The sequence below is a fragment of the Pipistrellus hanaki genome (genome assembly GCF_964339955.1).
Source record: "Pipistrellus hanaki genome assembly, chromosome: 7".
NCBI lineage: Eukaryota > Metazoa > Chordata > Mammalia > Chiroptera > Vespertilionidae > Pipistrellus > Pipistrellus hanaki.
In genome coordinates, this window is record NC_140509.1 from 6,108,868 (window position 1) to 6,134,331 (window position 25,464).

Below are 25,464 nucleotides of genomic sequence, written 5' to 3' on the forward strand. Positions count from 1 at the left end.
AACAATGGCCGCCGCCTATCGAGTGCCTCCCGAGCGCATCATTATCTCACTTAATCAGCAGCACGGCCCACGAGGTGGGCATTTCATTCATGTTGGAAGAGACAACAGAAGCTCGGAGACTGATAACTCACTGAGTCACACGGCGGTGCCGGCGCCGAGCAGAGACTGGAACTGGTGTGCGGGCCCCCCAGAGCCGGGCAGTGGGTCGTGACGTGCTTCACCTCCAGATGCGGAAGCTGAGGCCCAGAATAACTCACTGAGGACAGGGAAGCCTGGAGCACGCCTGAGGGGAACAGGGCCCCAAGCCCCGCATGGGGGCGGAGGCGGTCCGCCTGTGCTGCACCCTTTCGGAAAGCCCCCCTGGAAAGGAGGAGAATCCGTCTCCGTGCCAGTGCAGGTCCCTCCCTCATCCCCTGGGTGGGAACAGCCCCCCCCCCCCCACCTTCGCTCCAAATACAGATGGGCCTGGGGCGCTCTGGGAAAGCGATCGCAGAATGACCAGGAGGAGTAGAGAGAGGCAAAAGGGAATGAACAAGCAAAGAACAGAGGGAGAAGAGGGGAGGAGAGGAAACTGAGGCACAGAGAGAGGGGTGACCTACCCCCAGTCACAGCAAGTCAGAAGCGCTAGTCAGCCCTGCGCCCAGACTCAGGAGCAGCGGGCCATGGAAGACAAGTGAGAAGACCGCTGTCCATGTGCCTGCACCTTGATCTTGGAATTCTCAGCCTCCAGAACTGAGAGAAAGACTGTTGGTTAAGCTGAAATAAATAAAATAGATAGATGGCTGGGAAATGGTAGGGCCTGGCATTGATCTTGGGGAATCTAGTTCCAACGCACACATGTTCTTCATTAGACCAGACCAGTGGTCTGCAAACTGCGGCTCACGAGCCACATGCGGCTCTTTGGCCCCTTGAGTGCGGCTCTTCCACAAAATACCACGTGTGCACGTACAGTGCGATTGAAACTTCGTGGCCCATGCGCAGAAGTCGGTTTTCTGCTCTCAAAAGAAATTTCAATCGTTGTACTGTTGATGTTTGGCTCTGTTGACTAATGAGTTTGCTGACCACTGGACTAGACTGCCTGATGAGGTAGGGCCACTAGACCCGTTTCACAGATGGGGAAGCTGAGGAGCAGGGAGGAAAGCAAAGGCTCATGGAAGGAGACTGGCAACGAGGGGCAGCCCTGGAGGAGGGGGAGCCCAGGCAGAGGGGTCCCGCAGAAGGATGGGAACCGCGACATGTCAACTAGGGGCTCCAGGCGTCTTCTCCTGGACAGCTACAGGAAGAAGGAGAGTGGGGGGGGGGGGGGCTGTCAGGAGCATCCCTGAAGGAAAGCAAGCTCGAAAGGGAGTGTGGGTGGAAGGCCAGGAACCCAGGGGCTGGCTGGGCTGCTGCTCTGCAGTGCCGTTAGCAAGAGCCACCTCATTGTCCCTTCCTGTCACCTTCCTGAGGCGCCATCCAGTGGGGTGTCCCTGCAGAAGTGGACGGCGCAGAGGGCAATGTGACCAGCAGCCTGACTCGCTGTGCCCCCATGACACGAGCCTGCCCCTGCTGGATGGAACCGGACTGGACGGCGGGAACAGGCGGGAACTGCCTTTTCTGCCCTGATGCGGAGGAAGCCCACCTGGTGCAAGGGGAGCAGAGGAAACAGGAAAAGCCGGCAAAAAAAGGGGGGAAAGGAGAGGAAGCCTCCTGGAGACACAGGGACTGAGGTGGGATGGCCCACCCAGGCCCCTCCCCCAGCCAGGACAATGTCCACATTCAGAGGACCAGCACGCCACCCAGAGATAACTTACTGATCCACCCGCACAGTCCTCTGTGCCATCACCTGCCTCCCCGGGCGGCTGGCGCCCTCCTCGGACCCAGAGAAGCTCACCGTGTCCAGAGCGGGGGCAGCCCTGGGCGCTCCTCTGTCTCCCCCGCCCCCCCGCCCCCCGATAGATCAGGCCTCATCTGGCAACCCACAATTCTTTCTTTTTTTCTCTTAAAAACCACTCTCTTGTTTGGGCAGAGAGGATGGCAAGTTCGCACTTGCCCTCCAGCCCTACACATAATTGGTGGCAGCAGGCGAAGCTGCTGAGGGGAGGGGCTTGCCGATGGAATGAAGGAGGGAAGTCCTAGAGCGCCGGGCCTGGAAGGGACCTCGGGGGTCATCTGACCCAACGTTTCTGTGGCCTCCGCACCGTTCCCATGATCCGTGTGCTCCCAGCCCAGCCGCCTCCTCTCTCCCCAGGTAGGGCGGTCCCCAGGCCTCCTGCCCCGGCCGCCAGAGCTCACCCGTCCTGTTCTCTGTGAGGACACTGCGGCCCAGTGAGGTGGGACCCGCCAAAGGCAATCTTCACCAGGACAGAGCGGGGACAGGAAGCCCCGATGCTGGAGCCCGTCCCCCTCCTCCCCGGCCCACTCCGTCCCTGGGGAAGAAAGGAGACCTCTGACAAAGCCGCCTGTCACCCAGCAGATGTGGGCTGCCAGTGTCAAAGGTCCGGGGACTGAGTTATGTTCAGGGAGATCTGTTATTGTCCCTTCCGGCCGCCCCGAGGGCTCTGGGAGGCTAGATGGGGCCCAGTTGGCTCCGGAACATAATTTTCTGACGGCTCGTCTCGGTCAGACTGAAGCCATCGCCCAGAAGGCCCTCCCCTCGCTCCTCAGTGGAAGGCGAGGGGCTGCGGCGCCCTGAGCGTGTCAGGGGCGGCGGCCGCGGCTCTGGGACACATACTTTGCCCTGTTTTTTAAAATCTCATTTATCTTTCTGCAGCTGCCCCGGCCGTGGGAAGGGTAAAGGATTCAGGGGCTGGTCAGGACCACATCTCTTCTTTTTTTTAACTGATTGGGGTGACATTGGTCAACCTGAACATGTAGGTCTCAATGCTACAAGATCTGTGTATTGCACCGCGTGCCTACACCCAAAGTCAAATCGGGACCAGTCCTGAAGCCTCCAGGGCAGTCTGGAGCAGCGCTGGACAGTCTGTTTGCATTTGCACACATTAGGCAGATCTCTGTAGGTTGGCTTCTGCCCCTGCGCTGAGCACATTAGGATGTTTTACATGTGAGCCCAGGGCTATTCGGGTCGGGTGGCTCAGTGGGCTACCTTCAAGGCCTTCACTGCAGAGGAGTTGGCCCTGAGGCTGGCAGGTCTAGCTGGGGGAAGGCTGCTTTCTTCTTCAATTAAATCCTCAATTAAAGTGGATTCAGCACCACAACTGGGAACTGAGTTCCGGGGATGAGGCGTGGGGAGTTGGGAGGGCGTACATTGGCCGGTTTTCGAGCTGTTCCGTTTTTTCAAGGTCCTCTGTGTCCGTGTCGCCCGTGTCGGCGGACACGCCTGGGCGCCCGTGCGATCCTGCCCGCCCCGGTCTCGCCGGCACCCCTGGCTCTTTGTCTCCTCGCGGAGGTGTGCGTGCAAACCTGCGGCGGCGGCCCTCATCGCGTGCGAGCGCGGGGGCGCACCCTGGCCCCCACTCTCCCCGCGGGGAGAGGGGACGGCCCGGAGCCGGGTGCTGTTTGGTCTGGAGCCGAGCGGGGTTTGCATTGATCCATTGATTGTGCGCGGTCTGCGCCTGACCTCCCTGCTCCCGGGGAAGCCGTCTCCATGGCGACCGGGCCCGCTCCCCCAGCCCGGATTGTAAATTCCTGCAGGCTGCGGCCCGGCAGCTGGGGAGGGGGCCGCCCGCGCGGGGGGAGCGGCCGCCGCCGAGGCCCCATTTGAAAGAAAAAAAGGGCACGAAAAAGGAGGTGGTGGTGGAGGAGGAGGGGGAGGAGGGAGAAGACGAAAAGGAGCGAGGAGAGGAGGAGAAAGAGGAGGAGGAGGAGGAGAAAGGCGAAGAAAAAGAGCCGGAGCCGGGGAGCCGGGGAAAGAGCGAGAGAGGAAGAAAGAGGCAGAAAGGGCGTGTTTCTGGCGCTCGTTTCCCCTCCCCTTTCTCAGGTCCCTCGCCGGGCTCCGCGCTCTCGGGCTGCAGCTCTCTCGGGCGAAGCTGGGAACTGGGTGGGATTAGACGGAGCAGCCCCGCCGCCGCCGCCGCCAGCACGACCGCCGGGAGGGCGGGGGCTCCCTCCGTCCGCGGCTCGGGCGCCCCCAGCCTCGCCGCGCTCCCCGCTTCGCTCCTCCCGGCGTCGGGTCGGGAGAAGCCCGCAGGGTCCGGAGCCTCCAGCCCGGGTGCGGCCCGGCGCCCCGCACCCGCAGCCCCCGGCCGGGGCCCCGGAGGGGCGCCCTCCCCTCCCCCTCCGGAGCGCGGGGGCCGCCCGCTTCCGCCCTCGGAGCTGCGCCCCGGCCCCGGCCGCCGGCCCGGGAGCGCCAGCATGGGCTCGCGGCGCCTGCCCGGGCTCTGCCTGCTCGTCCTGCTGCTTCACGCCCGCGCCGCCCAGCACAGCAGAGCCGTGCAAGGTAAGGAAGGGGGCGCCGGGCTGGGGGCCCGAGGGCGGGGGCGCGATTTCCCCAGGGCTGGGCAGGTGCTGCTGTCAGGACCCGCTCGGTGCACCCCCTCCCTCCCTCCTAGTGGGGACCTGACCCCTGGGCGCTGCGCCCCAGGCGAAGGGCTAGAAGAGCCAGGGGTGGCGCGGGGGAGTGAGAAGTTTGGGGAGTCCTGGGCAGCGATCACGCACCTCAGAATTCTGCCTATTTCACTGTCACCCCAGCATCTTGGAAATCTCTGCCCTCCAGACGTCTGAGATCGAGTCTCCTCTCAGTGCCTGGAGAGATGAGAAGGCAAACTTCCAGCCACACCATGGGCTTCCTCCCCTCGCCCCGGTCCTCCTGCAAAGCGAGAGAGGACTTTCGAAGTAGCTGTCTTATCAGCAGGAAAACGTTAAAGCAAAGCAGGATCCTTTATGGAAAAGGCAGCTCCTCTCTCGCCGGATGGTAGGGGCTGGGGAAGAGAAGTCTGTGACTGATACTGGGCAAGAATGTGGAGCTGCTGCCTCTCGGAGGAGAAACCTCGCATCTTGCATGGCTTTCATTTCTTATCATAATATTTATTTATTAAGGCCTCGGGTTTCCAGTTCCATTTAAATCCAGGTCAGAATTGCGTTAAAATAACAAAGTAAAATTCCAGGCTGGGGAGCTCTGACAGATCCCTCTAGGAATTAAGGAGAGCGACAGGGAGGCCCTCCCGCCCCCTCCCGGGACCCCAGGCTCACTGCTTGGCCAGTCCCCAGGCCGGGCTGGCAGAAACCAGAAACCAGAAACCGGGCTGGTGGAGGGCAGTTCTCCTGGGGACAGCCTCCCCTCCCCCTTGACCTCGCTGCATCGCTCCCGTCGCGCCTCACCCAGGAAGAGGTTTACGTGCAGAAGGAGAACGCCTCCTGGAGGCTTTCCCTGGAGGACAGGACTCTTCTGCCTGTTATCCAAGGACTCCGGAGGCCGGCTGGGGAGTGGAGGTGGCCGGGCCAGAAGGGAAAGTTGAACTTGGGAGCTGGGGAAGCCTGATCTCCGGTCGGTCGTCCGGTCGCTGTGTCCGGGAGCCTGGGTGCTGGGTTCTTAAGCTGCTCTTTGTACTGGACGGGCTCCCCTCTGCTGAAAGGAAGGTGCTGTCTCAGTGCTATCCTCTTCTTTCCGAACACTGCCTCTCCAGCCACCCCTTCCTCCTCCAGCGCGTCCTGTAGCAGAACCAACACTCAAGAGACCCTCAGCTGTCAAACACCAGACCCCACCCCCGTCCCTTCCGACCCCACACCGCTTCTGCTCCCCTCCTGGTCCCAGACGCCCACTCCCACTGCCACCCCAGCCGCGAGCAGCCCCTCTCCCACCGAGGATTTGCTGTGTTTTCATAAACAAAGCTGGCTTTTGTAGTGCGTGCTGACTTCCTCATAACATGGAATTAGCTGGGGAGTTTAGTCTGAAGGAAGGAACAGATTTCATGCGGTAATCTAGAGACAAGATAAGGGCCTCTTTCAAGTTGGAGCCGGTGTCTGTAGAGACCGAGTAAGACAGGGGGGGTTAGGGGGGAAGAGCAAGGAGTATACCCATTCAAGGGGGTTCCTGGGGCAGATGGAGACTCCTAAAAGAGAGATGCCATCAAGCCAAGGAGATCAGCCCATCATTCAGGAGCAGGAGGACTCAGAAACCCTCCAAGGCACTCTCAGGCTCCCTCTTTCCTGGGGGAGCGGGGAAGAGGGGATGCAATGAAAAGGAGGCCCTGCCCTCAAGGAACTTCCACACAGTTTGCTCACTGCTTATCGCACACTCGGGCCACACTTGCTCCAGCTGGGCTCTGGTTCGCTTTGCGTCTTCCTTCCCACTGATCCCTGAGTCTGGCCGAGCAGAGCATCAAAGCCTTGTCATTCCAGCTGCCTTTGGCCCTGCTGTTCAGGAAATTTATCAACCTAGTCTTCCAGGATTTCCCAGCAGCAGCTTCGGTGAGTTAGAGGGATGTGGCTAGCCCCACATCTGCAGGCCAGTGCTGCAGAGGGACAAGCATTGACCGGGCAGGGCGGCCTTGCTCACAGACCGAATCCTGGCTCCCGAATACCTCTCCTCGGTCTCACCAGTTCCACAGGGCGTGCCTTTACCGCCACATCCTTTTCCACGGAGCTCCAGCAGGTCTCCACAGTACAAACATACAGTTACTGTGCCTCTGGGATCACGGCATCTCTGTCGCTTTTCTCCGGGGGGGGGGGGGGGGGGGACCAGGGAAGGGAGCCGAGTGTACGGGTGAGTGTGTGTGCGGTTCATCAGGATCGCCCACAGGTGACACCGCTGGGGTCTGTGTGAGCTGTGACCTGTTCCATGTGAATAGGTAAGTTCCCGTGTGGCTGAGACTGTGTGTGCATGCATGATGGGTAAGCCGTGGGACTGGAGTGAGTGAGCATGAGGGTACATGGTTTTGAGTGTTTTTCAAGTGCCTGTCTGAGTATTTTAAAGTAGACAGACTGGATAACCAAGATAATTGTTAACTTAAAAGCATTAATTTGCTTTTTTTTTTGGGGGGGGGGGGTGTGCAGCAGTGGTTAAAGGCCTAATCCTGGTGCAGGGCTCAGGTTACAGCTGAATGAAAGGTCCCTGGCCTCGGGGAAAATGTGTCCCCAGGAGGGGCTGGGAGGGAGAGCGAGTACCTGGCTGCTCTCTCTCCCGTTCGGGACAGTTGTGATAAAGTCGTGTATTTAGAGTTTCCCAGTAACGGGGCTGAGCGCGTCCATCGCGGCAAACAGTGTCTCTCTGTCTCGGCGCGTCTCCCGGGTCTCTGTCTGGGTGTGTGTGTCTCTCTTTCTCCCCCCACCCCTTTCTTCCTCTTTAATGTGGCTGTTTCCTCTCCTCCCGCTTCCCTGGGCTCCTGTGGCCAGCTCTTACAGTGAGGGGACTGTTCCTCCGAGCCCCTCCCTCCAAAATATGAAATGAAAACCATAACCGTGTCAGCGGGCGAGGGTGGCCCCATGGGCAGCCGCTAATGCCCGTGCCCCGTCAGGCCACTGGGAAGAGAGTCAGTCCCCACTCTCGGAGCCTGGTCTTCAGTCCAACCCCCACCCCACCTTTCCCAGAGGGTAGAGGGCTGGACTGCTTGGAAATTCCTCAGGAATCCCTTTGACCTCTCCTCTCGCAGTGACATGTCCCATGGGGGTGGGGGTGGAGAGCTTTTCCAGTTCTTACCCCTCATCTCCCTGAGTCTCTCCGGGGTGGAATGAGAGAGAGGACTAGAAGACACGGGAGCCAGAAGTCCTACAGGCAGAGAAAGAAGAAAGTTATCAGCACCCCCTAAATGAGATTGTTTTCTGAAGCCTCCAGGAGTCTGAGAGCATGAGAACCAGTTTGAGATGTGAGCGGCCGGGACCTGCTGTAAAAGGAGCCGGCCCTGGGTGTGAGTTTGGGAATGCGAGGTGAAGTGTGCATTCACTGTGTATGTGTGTGTGTGTGTGTGTGTGTGTGTACGCCTATGTGTGTGTGCATGTGCCTTGTGTGCATGTGTCCATGTGAGCACATCTGTGTGCGTGCGCACGTGTGCTCGTGCATGCCTGTGTGTGCATGTGTCTGTGTGAGCACATCTGTGTGTGTGTGCATGTGTGCTCGTGCATGCCTGTGTGTGCATGTGTCTGTGTGAGCACATCTGTGTGTGTGTGTGTGTGTGTGTGTGTGTGTGTGTGTGTGGATCCTGTGAGAGGAAAGAGGAAGCAGGCCGATGTGAATTTTGTTTTCGTTGGAAGAGTGAAGAAGTGGAACGGCCCGGGCTGGTGCCGGGGGCGGGGTGGGGGAGGCACTGACGGCTGCGGCCCCTCCGGAGGAGCTGGAGGTGGAAGAGTTGCTGCCGGAGCGCCCCCGTCCTGGCCGGTCCTGGTCCCTGCGTGTCGGGGCGTGGGCCTGCTTTGATGCCTGTACCCCAGCACGTGACCACTTGTAAGAAAGAGTCCCTGTCAGGCCGGGAACGGCGGAGCTGCTGTGGGGCTGGCAGTGCCCACAAGAGGCCCAGACGTGGGGACAGCTTCAGCTGGGCTCAGGCAGGCTCGGGAAGAGCCATCCGCTGTCCACCCGGGGATGTTTGCGGGAGAGGAGCTCGTCCCCGGCTAAGCTCTCCCCTGCGGCCCCTCTTCCCCAGACCGGCCGCTCTCCTCCTCCCGTGCCCACGTGCTGCCAGCTCTCAGTGGCCGGGTGGGAGTGCGGTGCCGGGTCACACAGAGGTGGCGCCTGAGGACTGAGGCTTCTGAGGAAATCGCTTGTAAAATGGACTAGAGTGGGGTCCCTCTCAGCCCTGAGACCCTGCGAGTATCGGAACCGTCCACTGAAGGCGGAGGACACCTTGGCAAGCCTCACCCCGCAGCCCACCTCCCGGGCTTCCGGCCGCACCTCACCCTGGGCCTCACCCTCTGCTCCCTTCCCAAGGGGCTGCTGGGCTACCCTTCCCTTCTTCCCGCCCCGGGTCCGGCCTCGGCTTCCCGGGAGCTCCTGCTCTCCGGGGGCCTGTCCCCCACGCTGGGCTCTGAGAGCCAGCGTCTCCGTGTGGGTGTGTGTGATCCACGGCCCATCGCGTGGAGCCCAGTGTGTGCGTGTGTGGGAACTGAGCTCTCGGACCTCATTCTCCCTCTCAGACCAGCCCCCTGCCTCCCGCTCCTCCACGCGCTCCCCTCTCCGGGCCGAGGTGCTCAGTGTGCCCCCCCGGCCGCTCCGGGACGATAGGGGACAGACGCTGCGGCTCTCACTCCTGCCTTCGGTTTCCCTGTGGCTGTGACCATAGCCCGAGAGAGCCGGGGGTGGGTGCCGCGTCCCAGGCCCGGGACTGTTGGCATCGGTCACTGACGGTGACAAGCTGAGGAGAGGCCTGGGCAGAAAACCCAGAGTGAGGAACGAGGTTTTAGGAATCCCTGGGTGAGGGTGGAGTGCCAGCCTATGTGGACATGGGGGTGGGGTGGCAGAAGGGGTGGACCCTGGGGAGCAGGTTTACAGAGAGGACGTTTTTACAAGTTTCTAATTATATTTATTTGGAGTTTTCCTCTGGCGGTTTGAAGCTGTTAACAGCAGGAACCTGTATCCCTGGTGTTTGTTTTTGTTTCTGACCAGCTGCTTGGCCCAGCACAGTGGATCCAAGGGCAGGAGACACCTGCCCCCTGCCGCGCTGCCCACCCTTCCTCCCTGCAGCTCTGCGCCACCGCGTGCCCCGCCTCCTCCCTGCCCCGCCCAGCCCTGCCCTCTCCCCACCGCCATGCCCGCAGCCCGGCCGCTGCATGCCCGCTGCTGGTTTCCCACCATGTGTTGGCTGCTGGCTTCACCCTGGACTAAGTGCTGAGGTGGTGGGAGGAGGCACAGCGATGAAGGCCTGGGCCCCTCCCTCTGAAGTTCACAGGGTGTGTGGGGAGCACTGGGAGGGAGCACTCGCTATTTGCTCTTTCCCCTCCTTCCCTCTCCGGGCCTGTTCCTCCTCTGCATGGCAGGCAGGACCGTTTGAGGACCAAATAAAGCAACCCCCGGGGAAGACCTGTGCCCTCAATGGAACTGCACATCCTCTGACCTCATCGCTCTTTATAGTTTGTTGCTTGCATCCGTGTAGAGAGGCAAACTGATTATCGTGAAACTGGATCCTGCCTCAGCCCACTGCCCATGCCTGCCCCTCTCCGTGCCCTGTTCTCCCCTCCACCTCCATCCAGTACCCCACCCTCCCGCCCCCTCCAGGCTCTGACTCAGGTTACTGGTGTAGCTCATACCGGAAGGGAGAGCATTATTGGCCATTTAAAGGTACATTCAAATGGGCAAGGACCCAGATTAGGGATAAGGTCGGACATCAGAGAGAAAGGATGCTGGGTGATGAAGCTCAGGCTCAGTCCACTCCCTTCCAACCACCAGGCGCCCACTGCTTGTGTCAGAGGGAAGAGTACTGCCCTGGCTGGTTTGGCTCAGTGGATAGAGTGTCCGCCTGTGGACTGCAGGGTCCCAGGTTCGATTCCAGTCAAGGGCACATGCCCAGGTCATGGGCTCAGTCCCCAGTGGGGGGCGTGCAGGAGGCAGCTGATCAGTGATTCTCTAATTGCTAATGTTTCTATCCTTCTCACTTCCTCCCTCAAATCAATAAAAGCATTAAAAAAAAAAAAAAAAGAGGGAAGGGTACTGTTTAAAAAAGAAGAAAGTGCTCTGTCCCCTCTCCTTCGGGTCGTCTGTGTGGCTCCGGGAGTCTCCAGGCCCCTCCCTTGCCTGGGCTCTGCCCAGGCTCCGGCTGAGGTAACGAGTCTCAGCAAATGGGGAAGCGCATTGAGAAGCCGGAGAGGGAGGTTACCCTGTGGATGTGGGGGTAGACCACATGTGCACACAGGCAGGCAGGTGTCACGCGGAGCTGGGCTGCTTCTGTTCTGGGTGCTGCGCAGATGGGGAGGTGGCCTGGAGGAGGGGACGAGAGAGCCGGCCGGGAGCGCAGTGCCCAGAGCCCTGTCACCGAGGGCAGGACATCGGCCTGACAAGGATGCTCTGAGGAGATGCCTGAGCAGCCAGTCATTCGAGGACCCTGGCACCCGGTGATTCTACAGGAGTCCCTAGGAATCCCACCCTAGGTCCACAGGTCCCGGTCTCTGCTGGCTTCAGCAGCACCCAATGGGTGCCTTTAACAGGAATCTTACCTTCTCTGAGTTTCCTGTCTCGCTTCCCTTACATTAAGATAAACTTCCTGGGACTGCCCTCCATCCAGAACAGTTGTGGGGTCACAGGAGAGTAAAGAGCAAGCTTTTTCTCTGGAGTAACCTAGAACAGAGAGGATGCCACAAATGTGGCCCTCATCCCCTCACCCACCCACCTGTCTCTTCATCTACCCATCCATCCATCCATCCACCCACCCACCCATCCATCTATCCATCCATCCATCCACCACCCATCTATCCATCCATCCATCCATTCATCCATCTATCCATCCACCCACCCATCTACCCATCCATACACCCATCCATCCACCTACCCATCCATCCACCCACCCACCCATCCATCCATCTATCCATCCACCCACCCACCCATCCAGCCAGCCATCCACCCACCCGTTTAACAAATATATACTAAGTGCCCTCAGTATAGGAGCTGTCTTGTTCACTAACAACACCAGGCCCAAGCACAGGGCTTGGCATCGGCGGATATACAGTAACTGCTGAAGGAATACGCTCACATCCAACCACTCTGTACGTTTCAGACTCAGAAGCCCTGGTCTCGGGGAGCGTACAGCTTCAGTAGGGAGATAAGACACGCAAACTGGAGGTTAAATAAGGGCACAAGATAGCTTATAAGAGGGCTCACAGGAGAGCGGCTGGTTAAGTGGTCAGAGAACCTGACAGTAAAAGCCTAGGAGTTAAGAGGAGTAACAGATCCGAGAAGGCGGGACAGCCACAGGTGGCGTCCAGCTCAGCCCGACCCCCTCCCCCATCTGGTCCTCAGTGATGGGGGGACCTGGAGGCCCTGAGGGAGAGGAACAGGAGGAGTGGCATAGGCAGTCCCAGGCTCACTGGCTGGGGCAGAAGGATGCCACAGCCATGCGGCAGGCGCTTTGGAGCTCCCCCCGGGCCCAGCAGATCTGCCCCCAGCACCCAGCGCTGGAGTGTTAGGTAGTACTGAGGTGATGTGCAGGGGCGTGGGGTCTGCTTGTCTGCAGCCTGCGTTCCTGCTCATGTCCCTCCACCACTGTTCCTGAGCTGGGCCTGGGGAAAGCGGCCGTGATGACGTGTTTCCCCGACGCTGTCCTGCTTCCCCTTGGAGTGCACCTCCCGTTCTCAGAGGCGAGTCTTAGGACTGCATGTTGTCATAACCCACCCTTTCTGGTCTGCCCTCCAACCCTCATACCCCCCCTCCCCCTCCCCCACCGCCCAGCCCCCACCCCGCATCCCCTCCCTCCCCTGCTGCTTGGCAGAGCTCTGGGAGCGCTCTGCTAGGCCCTGAAGCAAATCCAGGAGACACGGGGTGACGGTGACGCATTTGTGTCAGGAGAGGGTAAGGCAGGGAGGGCCTGGCCCCTCGGCGCTGTCTGCAGCCGCCACTCTCCCCCGTCAGCCCCGAGCCCGCCCAGGGCCTGTGGGGGGGCAAGGACACACGAACAGAGCTTCACAAAGGGCACGGAGGCAGCCTGTTGGTTCCCGACTGGCCTCACCCCGTCACCCTCTGAGCAGCTCCCACGTGGGTGAGGAGGCAGCGGAGCGGGTCCCATCACTGCCGCGGTGCTGCGGCCCCCACACCGGGCCTGGAATGGGGCTTTGGTTAGAGGACGCGGGGCGGAGAGGGGCTCACAAAGGAAACTGGGAGGAAGCTGGAGAGAAGGGCCATACAGAGGGATGGAGCCACTCACTCTATGCCTGCCCTGCAGTGCCAGGTGCCTGGGAAGCATGAATTCATTTGTGCTCATGGCAGCCCCATGAGGAGGTGCTATTGTTATTATTATCATCCCTCACCCATGATGTTGTTGAGAGAGAGAGAGAGAGAGAGAGAGAGAGAGAGAGAGAGAGATTGATTGCTTGCCTCCTGTACATACCCCGACCAGGGACCAAACCCACAACCCTCTGGTGTACTGGGCAATGCTCCAACCAATGAGCCACCCGGCCAGGGTAAGGTGCTATTACTTTGGTTCCCATCTCCAGAGGAGGCAGCAGGGGAGTTCAGAAGCCACGGAACATACCACAAACGGCACTGGCATTGGAACTGACCCAGTACCACTCCAGAGCCCCTTTTCTCAAACACTGTCCTGCCGCTGCCCCGTCTCCTCCCAGCCTGAGCAGTCTACTCATCACCCACGTTGGGGAAAGGAAGATAGACAGCAATCCGGCTTCCCCCTGGAGGCCTGGCCAGCTGGTGGCGGAGTGCCTGCACAGTCACACGAAGGCCCGGGAACCCCGTGGGCCAGTCCGGAGAACCGCTGGCTAACGCAGTCGGTGCCAGCAGCGGGCCCTGCTGGGCCAGCCCGGAACGCCTGCACCCTGGGCGCAGGCTACGACGCCGCTCACGGGGTGTCGATGGGTCCCGTTCGGACACGCTGTGGGCGGGCGGGTGTGGGGGGAGCTCTGAACAGGTGAACTGGCGGAGGAGAGAACCGGGAATACTTTGGGGCCCTATTCCCGAGCTCTGGCTTAGGCCCGCTCTGCTTTTAAAGGTTCCATCCAAACAGTTGAAGGGTCCCTGCCTCAGTGAGTGACCAGCCAAGTGTGAAAGTGGGACATGCCACATGAGAGGGCTTTAAAGTCTTAGCAAAAAAGTTAAAATAAAAAAAAAGCCTTAGCCGAGCAGTGCGGCAATAGCCCTGAGTGAGCTGAGGCCCACTGAGTCCCCCGGACGAGGAGCCCGGCGGGAAGGGCTCAGGGGAGACAGTCGGCTGGCTTTGGGGAGCTGGGCACAAAGTGGCTGGAAGAGGGGCCCCTCAGGTGTGAAGAATGGGGTGTGTGGCTGTGTGGGGAGAGGGAACGGCCAGCTGTAGCGGGAATAAGCAGTCTTCCAGGGCGGAAAGGAGAGCGGCCGGGGTCCGACTGCGGGCGAAGCCCAGCTGCTGGGAGAGGCCGGAGGCTTTGCGGGCCCGGGCCGGTCAGCGCGGGTCCTCTCTGGGACTGTGAGCACTGACAGAGGCAGAGGAAAGGGCCCGATGCAGACCTTCCTGGAGCACCAGCTGGTGCAGGCAGGCGGGTGCCCCCGCCAGGGCCTAAGAAGGGGCTCCCTATCACCCTGCGCGCCAGGGGGCAGGTGGAGAGAGCTCCCTGTGGGGTGGACAGGCTGGTTCTCAGTCACTGGGATTGTCCAAAGCCCCTGTCCACCTCTAAGACTTACAGGGTTACAATAGGAAAGGAGGTGGTCATTCAGCCCCCCTCCTGCAGGGACCCAACAAGAACTGACAAAATCCCCGCTGAGGGATCCATGCTCAGGGGATGGGAGGATGTGAGGGGAGGGATCCTTACCCCTGGCTCTTCAATAAAATGTTATGGACCGGGGGGGGGGGGGGGGGGGTGGGAATTTAGCCTTAAGCCACTCAGCACTTGGAATTAGTTGTTAAAAATACCTTTCCCCTCCGAGGAGGGTATGTGTAAGTGTGGGGACAGAGTAAGAACCAATTCTGGGCGCCTTGTTTTTCTTCACAATTTACCCACACGTGGCATTTCCTCTCCTGCTAACGTTTATCCCGTCTCCAACCCAGCGGGAGCCCCGCTGCTTGGGGAGTGTCTCTGGCCCACGCGGGCCCAGGGGGACCCCTGACCCGGAGCTGGAACAGCCCGGGTGCCGGAAACGCTCCGTGCCTGTGCTGTCCACTCTGGCAGCCGGCAGCCACGGTGGCTGCTGGGAACTGGGCCTGTGGCTGGAGCCATCGAGGAACTGAAGTTAATTTAACGTAAACAGCCGCCTGTGCCTCGCAGCTAACACCTTACGCAGAATGGTCCTTGAGCACCTGTTGTCTGAACAGTGATTTAATCCTTCCCGTCATCTCAGGGGACCTGCTACTGACCAGACACAAATTACCAAGTGTGCACAGCTCTCCTGAGGTGCTGTCACCCCCATTTGAGGGGGGAGAAGTAAGAGGACGAGGAAGCGGTAGAGCTGGACTTGAGCCTGGGACGGACGCCCGCAGAGGGGGCACTGCGCACAGGATTGGGAGAGAGTTGGAAGGTGGGGACAGGGCTGACGAGAAGCCCAGGAGATGTGGGACAGGACTTGGGGCTCTTCCACATTTCACTCCTCTTCTTGGCTCCAGGAAGCCTCCTCAGTCCTGCCCCCTCGGTGCTTCTTGAAATACGAAGGCAGAGGACAGCCAGCTGTGGGAAGCTAGGAGTCACGAGTGTCTATAAATTGGAGTTATTGCTGGTTCACATGTTTATCCATTCAGTGAAAAATATATTAAGCCTCGTAAGGATTTGGGTTCAAATAGTTCAGTAATATAGCTGAGAATCTGCATTTCAACAAAAGCCAGGCAATTATGGTCCACAGATCGCACTTGGAAGTTATAGTTCTTTATGTTTATAGTCTTTTATGTATTTTTTACTTGGTTCCCAATTACAGCCAGAAGTAATCGCTTCTTCCTCCGCTCGGCCCTTTAGCAGACCCTGCACCTGGCTGCAGACTAGATTCGCCTGGAGCTTCAGGAAAAGCTGAGGCCCAGGCCCCAGGCGGCCAGTGGCCAGAATCCTGGGTGGGGGTGCCCGGGCGTCTCCTGGGGGAGAGGACTCACGTGCAGCCAGGGTTGAGGACCAGCCTGGTCTCTGCTGCCTCGTGGCGCTCAGCCACATCCTGCTCCGCGTTTCTCATCCGTCTCCTTTCGGGTGGGCGGAGTGATCTCCACGCTGCAGAGCAGTTTCCACTGAATGAAACCCTTTCCCCTTTCTCAGTTCAGCTTTAGGCGCACCAAAACATGGCCCAGGAGAGGCAGTCTTTTGCCAAAAGGAGACTAATGACTCTTCCTCTGGCCTTTCTGAACCATCCTCTTTTTGCTGGATCTTCGGTGCCTCCCCCTTAGCACAGCTTTGTGAGTCAGGAGAGGGAGCGGTGAGATGGGAGAGCTCGGGCGGGCGGTGGGATGGATGGGCCTGCCTGGGTCAGCAGAGAGTCAGATTTCAGGTGTCGGTGCCGGCGGCCAGCTTCCGGTCCCTATGGCATGGACAGCACCGGGGCCGAGGGAACTCTTCCAGGATGGAGTTCTCTCCTGGAAGGATTCCTGGCACCATAGTGGGCAAGTGGAAGCAGGCCTGGGTGCAGGTAGAATCATGAGGAAGGAGGATTTCTCAGGTGCTCCGTCCCCCTGGCTTCCCCTTTAATTACCAATGGCCTGGACCCTGCCCCTTCCCAGAGGTCCCTGCCGACATGCCCTTCCGCTCCCCTCCCCCAAGCCTGCTCCCAAGGCACGCTAGGCGGAATAGTGCTAGTCAAGTCAAGTGTGCTGCCCAGTCCAAGGGCTCTTGTTTGTTTTTCAATCAGAGGAGTGTTTCAGATGGTGGCATTCTAGCTGTCAGTGTGGAGTAAGTATTTGTGAGGGAAGTGGGTTTTCTTCTGACTTCCTGGATCACAGAGGCAGGCCACTGTGAAATCAGAGGGGGGTGGGAGGGCACCTGCTTCGGGAGGAGTCACTGCCTCCCTGGAGGAAAGGGGGGTTCGCCATTGGGGCCACTTGCGGTGCCTTTGGGAGGCATCAGCAGGGGCCTCACGCACACCCTCTGCCCTCCAGATGTGGACGAGTGTGTGGAGGGGACCGACAGCTGCCACATTGATGCCATCTGCCAGAACACCCCCCGGTCATACAAGTGCATCTGCAAGTCTGGCTACACTGGCGACGGTAAACACTGCAAAGGTGAGGCCGGGGGCTGCACTGCGTGACACTGGCCTGGGGAGGGGGCTGATGGAGGCGGGGAGGGGCGGAGCTATTTCCTCCCAGAGGGAGCGCCATTTTCTAATTTGCACAGACTAGTTCACAGCCAGACACACCGGGCTGTGTAGGGGTCAGAATCACGGGACTAAGGCCCGAGGGTCCCTGACATTGGAGCCTCATCTTCAGCCCCCTACACCACAAAGCGTGAGGACAGATGGGGTTCATCCTGGAAGCAGGCCCCCTCGGGAGGCCGTGCAGAGGAAGCAGCCTCTGCGTCAGTGACCCTCAGGGCTGAGGAGGCTTCAGGGCAGGTGCACTTACTTCCTGGCGACAATGTGATTGGGAAAGTGATTGTGTCCTCGGAGAGGAACCCCAAAGGCATTCATATCCTCTGAGCCAGGACTTTTAGGAACTTCTTCAAAAGAAATTCAGAGAAATAACATGTAAGAGAAGATGTTCTTTGATGCTTTATGATAGTGAAGTAAATGAAAGGAGTCTAACAACAGAGAAAAAAACAAATTATGTTGTATCAATAGTGACACGATAGAATAGTTTGCACCCATGTACATTGGTAACTAGAAAGGCTGAGTGGAAATACGAGAAAATGTTTGACTTTAGATGAAAATAGCAAAATGCAAAATAGTATGAAAGTAACTGTAAGCGCGCGTGCACACACACACACACACACACACACACACACACTCACACACACACACACTCACTCACATAGACAAGGTGGTTGACCCCCACAGGGCTGAGCCCAGGGCTGGAGAGCGGGGCACACAGGTGGGTCCAGTGGCCTCGCTCCCCTTTGCCCGCAGATGTGGACGAGTGTGAGCGCGAGGATAACGCAGGCTGTGTGCACGACTGTGTCAACATCCCTGGCAATTACCGATGCACCTGCTACGACGGATTCCACCTGGCACATGATGGACACAACTGTCTGGGTGAGCAAGGGGGAGGGGTGTGGGAGGGGAGTGAGTCTTGTGGGGAAGGCGGTGTTTCAGCATTTCCCAGACAAGGCGAGGAAAGTGAGCAAAAACAGTGCAAAATAGAGAACAAGGTCCATCTCCCCTCTGAGACGGGCACTGGGGTTGAACTAGTCCTGCGCTGGGTGAGCACAGCAGAGGAGAGGGCAGTGGTGGGCGTAGCCCGTGGCTGCAGACAGATCCTGCCCTGCTGCTCACTAGGAATGGCCTTGGGCAGAGTCAGTCTCCGGGCACCTCAGCTCAAAGGGCTCCGTGAGACCCCATGAGAGAACATGTGTAAGGAGCCTGGACAGTCCTTGGCACAGGGTGAGTGCTCCATCACAGGACAGCACCCACGCTGCTGCTCCCCTGCGCCCCAGGGAGCTCTGTCCAGCGCCCTCTGAACTCTCCAGCGCCCTCTCCTCGGCTCTGGTGCCTCAGTCTGACCTGACCTCCTTGACCCAGGAGCTGGATCAGAAAGAGGAGAATCTTTAAGTAACTAAACTCAACATTAGTTTCTGTCATTTGCCAGCACCATGTCAGACTCTCCCCCAAGTAGAAAAACTGAGTCCCACGCATAGAAAGATGTGAGATGTGAGCCCAGGGTCCTTCCCCAGATTCTTTCCCTCTGGGCCACAGGGCCTGGAAGAATAGACCAGGAAAGGAGGAGAAGCAACCGAAACGATACCAGAAAAGCAGGATAATTTGAGGAATTATTTGAGGTCCCATTGGCCGAGGAGAGCCTCCTGATGACAGAGCTGCCTTCAAACCCAGTCACATTCCTTCCTTGGGCCAGGCTTCTAAGTTTCTACTCCTTACCAGGCCCGAAGCCCTGATTCCTGCTGGGCCCTTCTCCGCAGCCCTGGCCACTGTGGTTACCAGAGGAGAGCCTCCCTTGTCTGCCCAGTCCCCCCCCACCCCCACCCCCGAACTCCTTTGGAAAGAGGAGCTGCAATGCTGGGACCAGGGCAGGGACTTGCCTGCAGGACTGTGAACATCAGCATCTGAGTTCTTTGGTTGCCTTTGACCTCTCTAGACCCCGATTCTATCGTCTTGTTTCCTTATAAAATCAACCAGCAGATAAGGGAATGAGTAGGTAGGGAAGGGGTCTATCTAACACTAACTTTCGGGTTGGGGCTCTAAGTCTTGATCTTACCTTTGGCTTTTAGGGGAACCCTGAGTACGTCATCCAGGCTCTGGGTGGCTTCAGTCTCCCCACCGAGATCTAGAGGAAAGAACTTGGCCAGAGTAGCAGAGGTTGGAGTAGAAGGGAACAGAGCAGCAGCGGTCGCCAACCTTTCGGACCTCATGGACCATCAGTGGTCCAGGACCACCGGTTGGTGACCGCTGCGAAGAAGGATGGAATGTAGGATGGGGCAAGAGCGGGAAGACAGGTGGGAGAAGTCACAGTGTGGCGACAGGGGCAGGGACAGGGACAAGGCAGAGGAAAGGACCCCTCCTTGGCTTTCCTGACAAGTGCATCTCAGCAGGAGCCTGCGGATCCGGGCCCCGTGGCCCTTGGCAGAGAAGAGAGGGCAGGGTTTTGAGGCTCAACAGAGAGGATGGGGAGAGGGCAGACGAAGCCCTCAGGAGCCCAGATCCCAATTGCTGCTTGTGGGGGCCAATCTCACTCATGCCTCCCGGGCCAAGGAAAACCGGACTTGGGAGGGCAAGTAGGGAGCATAGAGACAGAGTCCAGGCATTGAGGGGGGACCTGGGATGAGCTTGGCGCTCAGATCTGGGGTGGTGATTTGTGGTGGTGATTAGGGTGTGGCCTGGCAGCTCCTGCCGCCCTCCCCTCCCCCTCGCTGCCAAGCTCCAGACTGTGTTTTGTTAAACCAAAATAGGAGAAAGGCTAGAAATATGGCAGCAAGCCCAGGCATGGGGGAGGGGAAGAAGGACCGGGCGTGGCCTGTCCACAGATACGGTCCCTGCTCCGCAAGGAGTTGAGGCCACTGCCTTCCCCACCCTGCCTCACCCACCTCAGCACCTTGGCCATAGCCTCCCTGGGCATGGAGCCATGTCCCAGATTCTCTGATTCCCTGGCTCTTATCAGCACCAGCTGTCCCCAGGTCCTCGCCCCACCCAACCTCCGCTGTATCTTCATCACTGTTCCTCTTCTCTGCCTTCTTTCCTCATCTCTTCTGCCCTCAGACTCAGTCCCAAGAGGCTCTTCACCTAAGTGAGCCATGTTCACAGGTCCCTCCCCACGTGCTCGCTCCCCGGCTCTGCTCTCTTAGGGTGGCCTCTTCAGGAGCGGAGCAGGAGCTGAGCGGTGAGAACTGCCTGGCCTGAGGCTGGGTGTTGGACTGGGGAGGAGGGGAGGTGTGTGTGCCGGACTCGTGAGACTGTGCCCACTGTTTGGCGGCTGCACCCCACGGCTCACCCAGCGCTCCCCTGCACAGATGTGGACGAGTGTGCCGAGGGCAACGGGGGCTGTCAGCAGAGCTGTGTCAACATGATGGGCAGCTACGAGTGCCACTGCCGGGAAGGCTTCTTCCTCAGCGACAACCAGCACACCTGCATCCAGCGGCCCGAAGGTCAGCCGTGGGCGGGCAGAGCCCTGCTGTCTGCGCTCCCCCCTCCATCCCTTGGGAGCTTGCCTCAGTATCCCCTGGTCTCCCCCTCGTCTCAGCTCCACTGGCTCCTTCTCTGTCCCTCAGCTGACCCACCCTAAGGCTCTGCAGATAGACTCTGTCTTAAAGCAAAACCAGGAATTCCTTTGGGGTTGGGGCCAGTGTGGGGTGTCCTCTGTGTCCAGAGCCGGTGCATCTTGCTCCTAATTCATGGCAGATGGCTGAGCTCTAAGCCGCTGTTCTGAGAGGGCCTCACCGATGCTGCGTTCCTTGGGAGGGTCAGGCAGGAATAGTGGGTCTGTGTTGTCTGTTTCTGGGGCTCCCTCCCCCTAGACTGTGACATTTCTGAGGGCAGGGACTGTGTCTGATTCCTCTTTGTATCCCCAGAACCCAGTCACCTGCCCTGCACGTAGTGTGAGTTAGCTATTTGTTGAATAGAATCATGTGGCGTTATCCAGTTACTCCACCCGCAGTTACTTATCTTCTTCCCAGTTTGAGGACATAAAATATGCATGTCCTATATTTGTCTTATGTACGGGTCCTTCCTAAACCCACCCAGTCCCTGGCACAGCGCTGGACAACAAGCAGACACTAACTTTTGGTTGGAAGGAGGTGATCACGCAGGTTTCCTGGAGGTTGGGTGTCAGTGCTGTCCGTCAGTCCGAATGGCTCTGAGCTCCATCTCCTCTCCATCTTGTGGAATTCTCCCAATTTCCTGGGCCCCAGTTATTCCTTCTAGTTCCTCTTCCTCTTGGCGTCCCGAAGTACAGAGCATTCACCCTGCTCCTCTTCCGTTTTAGAAGGAATGAACTGCATGAACAAGAACCATGGCTGCGCTCACATTTGCCGGGAGACACCCAAAGGGGGTATTGCCTGTGAATGCCGCCCTGGCTTCGAGCTCACCAAGAACCAGCGGGACTGTAAATGTGAGGTCCCTGGGATGGCAGCGGGAGAAGGGGGGCAGTGAGGTGGGCGTGGGGCCTCAGCAGCAGGAGGTGGGAGGGAAAGGGACCAGGGGAGAGGCAGCCCGACAGGAAGGCCAGTGACTGAGCTCTGGAGAACTTGGTACCCAGGGAGAAGCAAGCTGACAGGCCTCCTGCCCTCTCTGCACAGTGACGTGCAACTATGGTAACGGTGGCTGTCAGCACACATGCGATGACACAGAGCAGGGTCCCCGCTGCGGCTGCCACGTCAAGTTTGTGCTCCACACCGACGGGAAGACATGCATCGGTGGGTGAGGCCAGTGGAGGACGCAGTCCACCTGTGATGGGGGGAGGGGAAGGGTCCTCGGGAACCGGGGGAGTGGGGAGCACATGGAGCCCACGGGCTGGGCGCAGGAGGACTGGTGAGTTGAAGACCCGGACAATGCCAGGTCGAGACAGGGACAGCTCTGAGAGACAGGTCTCCCCCGGCCCTCTCCTCCCCACCCATTGATTCCACTGCACCCCGCCGGGAGCCTCATCACGCTCTTCATCCAGGATAAAGCTGCCAACCTGGGAATTGTTAGCAGAGGCACTTGCTGGCCAGGGTTGTGGCTGAGAGGGGAGGAGAGTGGGCGGTGCTGGATGAGGCCCTGACCACAGGCACTGCTGACCAGGTCAGACGGGCGCTGTCACAGCCACTGTCCCCCTGGAGCCGAGGGGACAGAGTGCTCTTTCGAACACCCAGCTCTGAATTGGAGTTTCCTGACTCCAGGGTCTTTCCCTCTGTAGCCTTTCTCCCCTCCGCTCCCTCACTTCTCTCTCCACCACCTTCCAGGGGTACTCCCTCTGGCCTCTCACCTCAATGCCAGCCTCCCATCCTCTTGCCCTGCTCTGGGGCCTTCTTAACACCCGATCCCTTTCCCTGAATTCCTAGGCCTTACTTCCCGCATCTTCAGGTACCGTGGATGCGTCTAACTCCGAATCCCTAGTCTTCAGGTCTTTCGTGAAGGCTGATTACTGTGTGCTCTCGGGGTGCCGAGAGGTGAAGCGGGAGTGAAGGAAGGGCTGGCCAGGCGGGGGCGAGTCGGCCTGCGGGCACAGTACTTCTGGGTAGAGTTTGCCTTGCGGGCGACAACACGCTGGGGATGGGGAGTGTGCGCGCAGCCCCTCTGTCTGTCAGTCATGACAGTCAGCTAACTGAACCCCGTTAGTCAACACGACTAAGACAGTCATGACACACAGTCAAGCTGCCCCCCATCTCACTCCAGAGACCCACCGGTCTCTGCAGACAGCGAGGCCTTTCCGCAGCACAAGAACGGGAGCAGATGGTCTCTGAAGGGCCTCCCGCAGCACCTGCTCCAGAGACTGGCACCCAGGGCTCGAAAGTTCTCTAAGTAAACCTCCCCTGCTCTGTTCCCTCAGAACTAACTCTTCAAAGACCCTGGAACCTTTGGGGTCTTCCTGTTGCCTTCTCTAGGCTGATTGTACCAGCTCTTTCATTTCTCCTCATAAATCTAATTCTGCTTTCCACACCTCTCCTCCCTCTCCCCCCTCCCCCCGCCCCCCCACCCCCACCCCCACCCCAGTCTCGCAGGAGAACTGCATGCAGTCCCACGGGAAAGCTGCATGCCTCAGGACGGAGCGCGGCCCATGTGAGGGTGGGTCCCTCAGCAGGTGGTCCTGGGCACGGCTGCTTTGGGAAATACCCTATTAAGCTTGAGCTCTTCCCTAATGCAAGACCCATTCTGCCTTCTAGGCCACGGCCAAGTGCGGCAGAAGAGAGCACACGAGGCTGTTCTAGGGCCCACAGCCATGTTCTTTCCATGATCCTCATCCTCGTCTCCAGTAGCCCTTACTGACCTTGCCCTGACCTCATTCTCTCCCGCCCTGGCAGGCGGGGGCTTCACTGTCCGGGGCCGTCAGGACACACAGTGTAGTTGAGCAGAGGGTGGGCATCCTTTGGGACCGGCAGCTGGAAAGACGAGGTTGGATCCCAGCTCTGCCTTTGGCACGCTGTGTGACTGCCCTCTCTGAGACTTCCCCATCAGTCCTTTGGTGGGGGCCCAGCTTCCCTGAGGATACCAGGCAGGACAAGGCTGGGGAGTGAGTTTGGAGTCTCAGGCTCATCATATGGGGACAGCGGTTTGGGCCTGGGGAGAAGGGTGGGAGGGGCCGGGGCTCGGTGGGCCACAGTGGCTCCTGCCCAGCATCTAAACAGCTTTTTTACAATGTCAAACAGGGGAAAGGCGGCTAGAGCAGCACATCCCCCCTCAGGCCGTTTCTAATGGTAAATATGTCTGCTCTCTCCGCTTGCTCTCACTGGCTTGCTAGGGGAAAGGCTAACCCGCTGGGGCTCCCACTAACCGCATGCCCTCTGGGCCCGGCCTGGCTGCCCCGGCCTGCCAGCAGGGCTCCCCTGGCAGCCTGGTCACGGGCCCACCGAGTGTCCTCTGAGTCCCCGAGAGCTGCCCCGGAGCCTTCGTGCTGGCTTTGTCTTTGACCCTATCACTCTCCTTTTCTCCTGCCCCTCCTTTCACCTTCTGCCTCCCCCACTTTCTAACACTCACCCTGCCCAGCCATCGGCCCTCCCTTTCTCTCCTCCTACACAACTGAAGACCCAGCAGCTCCATCTCCGCCCTCCTCGGGGCTCCGTGCCCACGGTAGTACAGTCCCAGCATCCCGCATCTCCGCGCCCTCCATGGGGTGTAGACCATGGCCTTTGAGTGCAGACAGGCCTGAGTTTGAGTTCTGGCTCTGCCGCCTTCTGGCTCGGCTGAGTCTGCCTTGACTCGCACAGGATCTCTGTTCCCCTCTCACTGCTCTGGGCTTGGGGCACCTCTTCTTATGCTAAGAGCGTTCTTGGGGGAACGGCTGGGCATGGAGCCTGAACTCAGATTCCCTCCATTTCCTCCCATCACTTTGGGGAACCCCAGGAGAGACTAAGGCTACACAGGAGAACCCACTGTGGCTGCCCCAAACCTGGGCACTGGAAGACCAGGCAGGACCAGGGCCCCCAGGCAGCTGGCCTTCTACTGCCCCAGCCTTGCTGGCCTCCTCAGTGACAAAGGTGGGGCCGAAGTTTTGAAGTCAAAGATTCAAGGCAATAGTCCTCTCTGGTGCCTTTCTCATTCTGACTCTGAGAACCACTCCTCTCTCCCTCACAGAGGCCTGGGGATTTGTCTCTCTGAGGGGAGAAACTAGGCCCCAGAGGATGGCCCACACTCCTCACAGCCCCTGTGCAGGGCCTGGCATGATTTGAGCTGATGGTTTTTTCCTGCCTCACTGACACTCCTCAGCTGCTAAACCTGTTTTTCTCCTGCTCTGAATTCAGAAAATAGGGCAAGTGACCCATCCATACATCCCTACTCCGACCTCTCAGCAAAGGGAAACTTACCAGTCCAGAGGGGGTGACAGAAGAGACAGTGCTAAGGTCCTGTAACTCTCTGACCTGCCTTCCTACCCCTTCCTGCTCTGACTCTGCTTCTTTTGCCCCCTCTGCTGCCCTCCCCATCAGGAAAGTAGAATGACGGAACAGCCCGCTGATCTCCACCCGGAACTAAAAGGAGGGCTTGGGAGGAGCTGTGGGTAGCCTCGAAGGGGCTGGGAAGTGACTGCCGTCTTTTCTGAGGACCAGCAGCCAGTCCTGAACTGGATTTGTTCTTAAAACAGAGGGACAGGGAGGCAGGGAAGGATGAATCGGTGGCCATCAGCTGTCTTAGGAATCACCAGGCTCACTCTTCCCAGGATTATCCCACTGTGACTCCCACCCTCCAAAGAGGTGGTCAGTGGAAAGAGGAGGAAACTCCTGTCTGCCCTTCTCATTCCCTGGTAGCGAGTGCTCCCACCCTCCTTGCACCCTCCCTCTCTGCCTCCTCCACCCCTCAGCACATTCCTGCCTGACAGCTCTGGCTTGTACCTGCCTCACTGCTGTCCACCTTGTTTCAATCAAGTAGGGGGCAGGGACGTGGACTGCTTGGCTGCACTGTGAGGGGCTGGGGGCTGGGAGCCTCCGCTTACTGCTCCTTGTAAAGCACAGGGAGGCAGCCGAGGCCTCCCCTCTGCCCTCGGGCCTCCGTGCTCTCCGTCACCCTAGAGTTTGGGGTTCCTCCAGGCTGATAACCTGTCACCATCCCTGGCCTCCCTCCTAAACAGAGACCTGTGCTGTCAACAACGGGGGCTGCGACAGTAAGTGCCACGACGCAGCGACAGGTGTCCACTGCAGCTGCCCTGTGGGCTTCATGCTGCAGCCAGACAGGAAGACCTGCAAAGGTAAGGGGCTTCAGAGGACGGGCGC

General features: G+C 59.1%; 1 protein-coding gene and 1 long non-coding RNA gene across 7 annotated transcripts in view; one reads left to right on the forward strand and one right to left on the reverse strand.

Annotated features, from left to right (window-relative positions):
* The first annotated feature begins 2,769 nt into the window (after positions 1–2,769).
* The window catches only part of SCUBE3 (signal peptide, CUB domain and EGF like domain containing 3), a 36,885-nt gene continuing 14,190 nt past the window's right edge, over positions 2,770–25,464 (forward strand). The window contains exons 1-8 of one of the 6 annotated variants that reach the window (XM_084890023.1): positions 2,770–4,378; positions 16,563–16,685; positions 17,525–17,650; positions 20,077–20,211; positions 21,048–21,173; positions 21,361–21,477; positions 23,410–23,457; positions 25,323–25,439. In XM_084890023.1, coding sequence (XP_084746149.1) covers positions 4,294–4,378; positions 16,563–16,685; positions 17,525–17,650; positions 20,077–20,211; positions 21,048–21,173; positions 21,361–21,477; positions 23,410–23,457; positions 25,323–25,439 — 877 coding nt within the window. In that variant the 5' untranslated portion in view covers positions 2,770–4,293. The remainder of the gene's footprint in view (positions 4,379–16,562; positions 16,686–17,524; positions 17,651–20,076; positions 20,212–21,047; positions 21,174–21,360; positions 21,478–23,409; positions 23,458–25,322; positions 25,440–25,464) is intronic. The other 5 variants (XM_084890020.1, XM_084890025.1, XM_084890024.1 and 2 more) reach the window with 5 other exon arrangements.
* Positions 4,959–25,464, reverse strand: part of LOC311625581 — a 37,725-nt gene continuing 17,219 nt past the window's right edge. Inside the window, exon 3 of the long non-coding RNA XR_014795533.1 lies at positions 4,959–5,506. This is a non-coding gene — a long non-coding RNA (uncharacterized lncRNA). The remainder of the gene's footprint in view (positions 5,507–25,464) is intronic.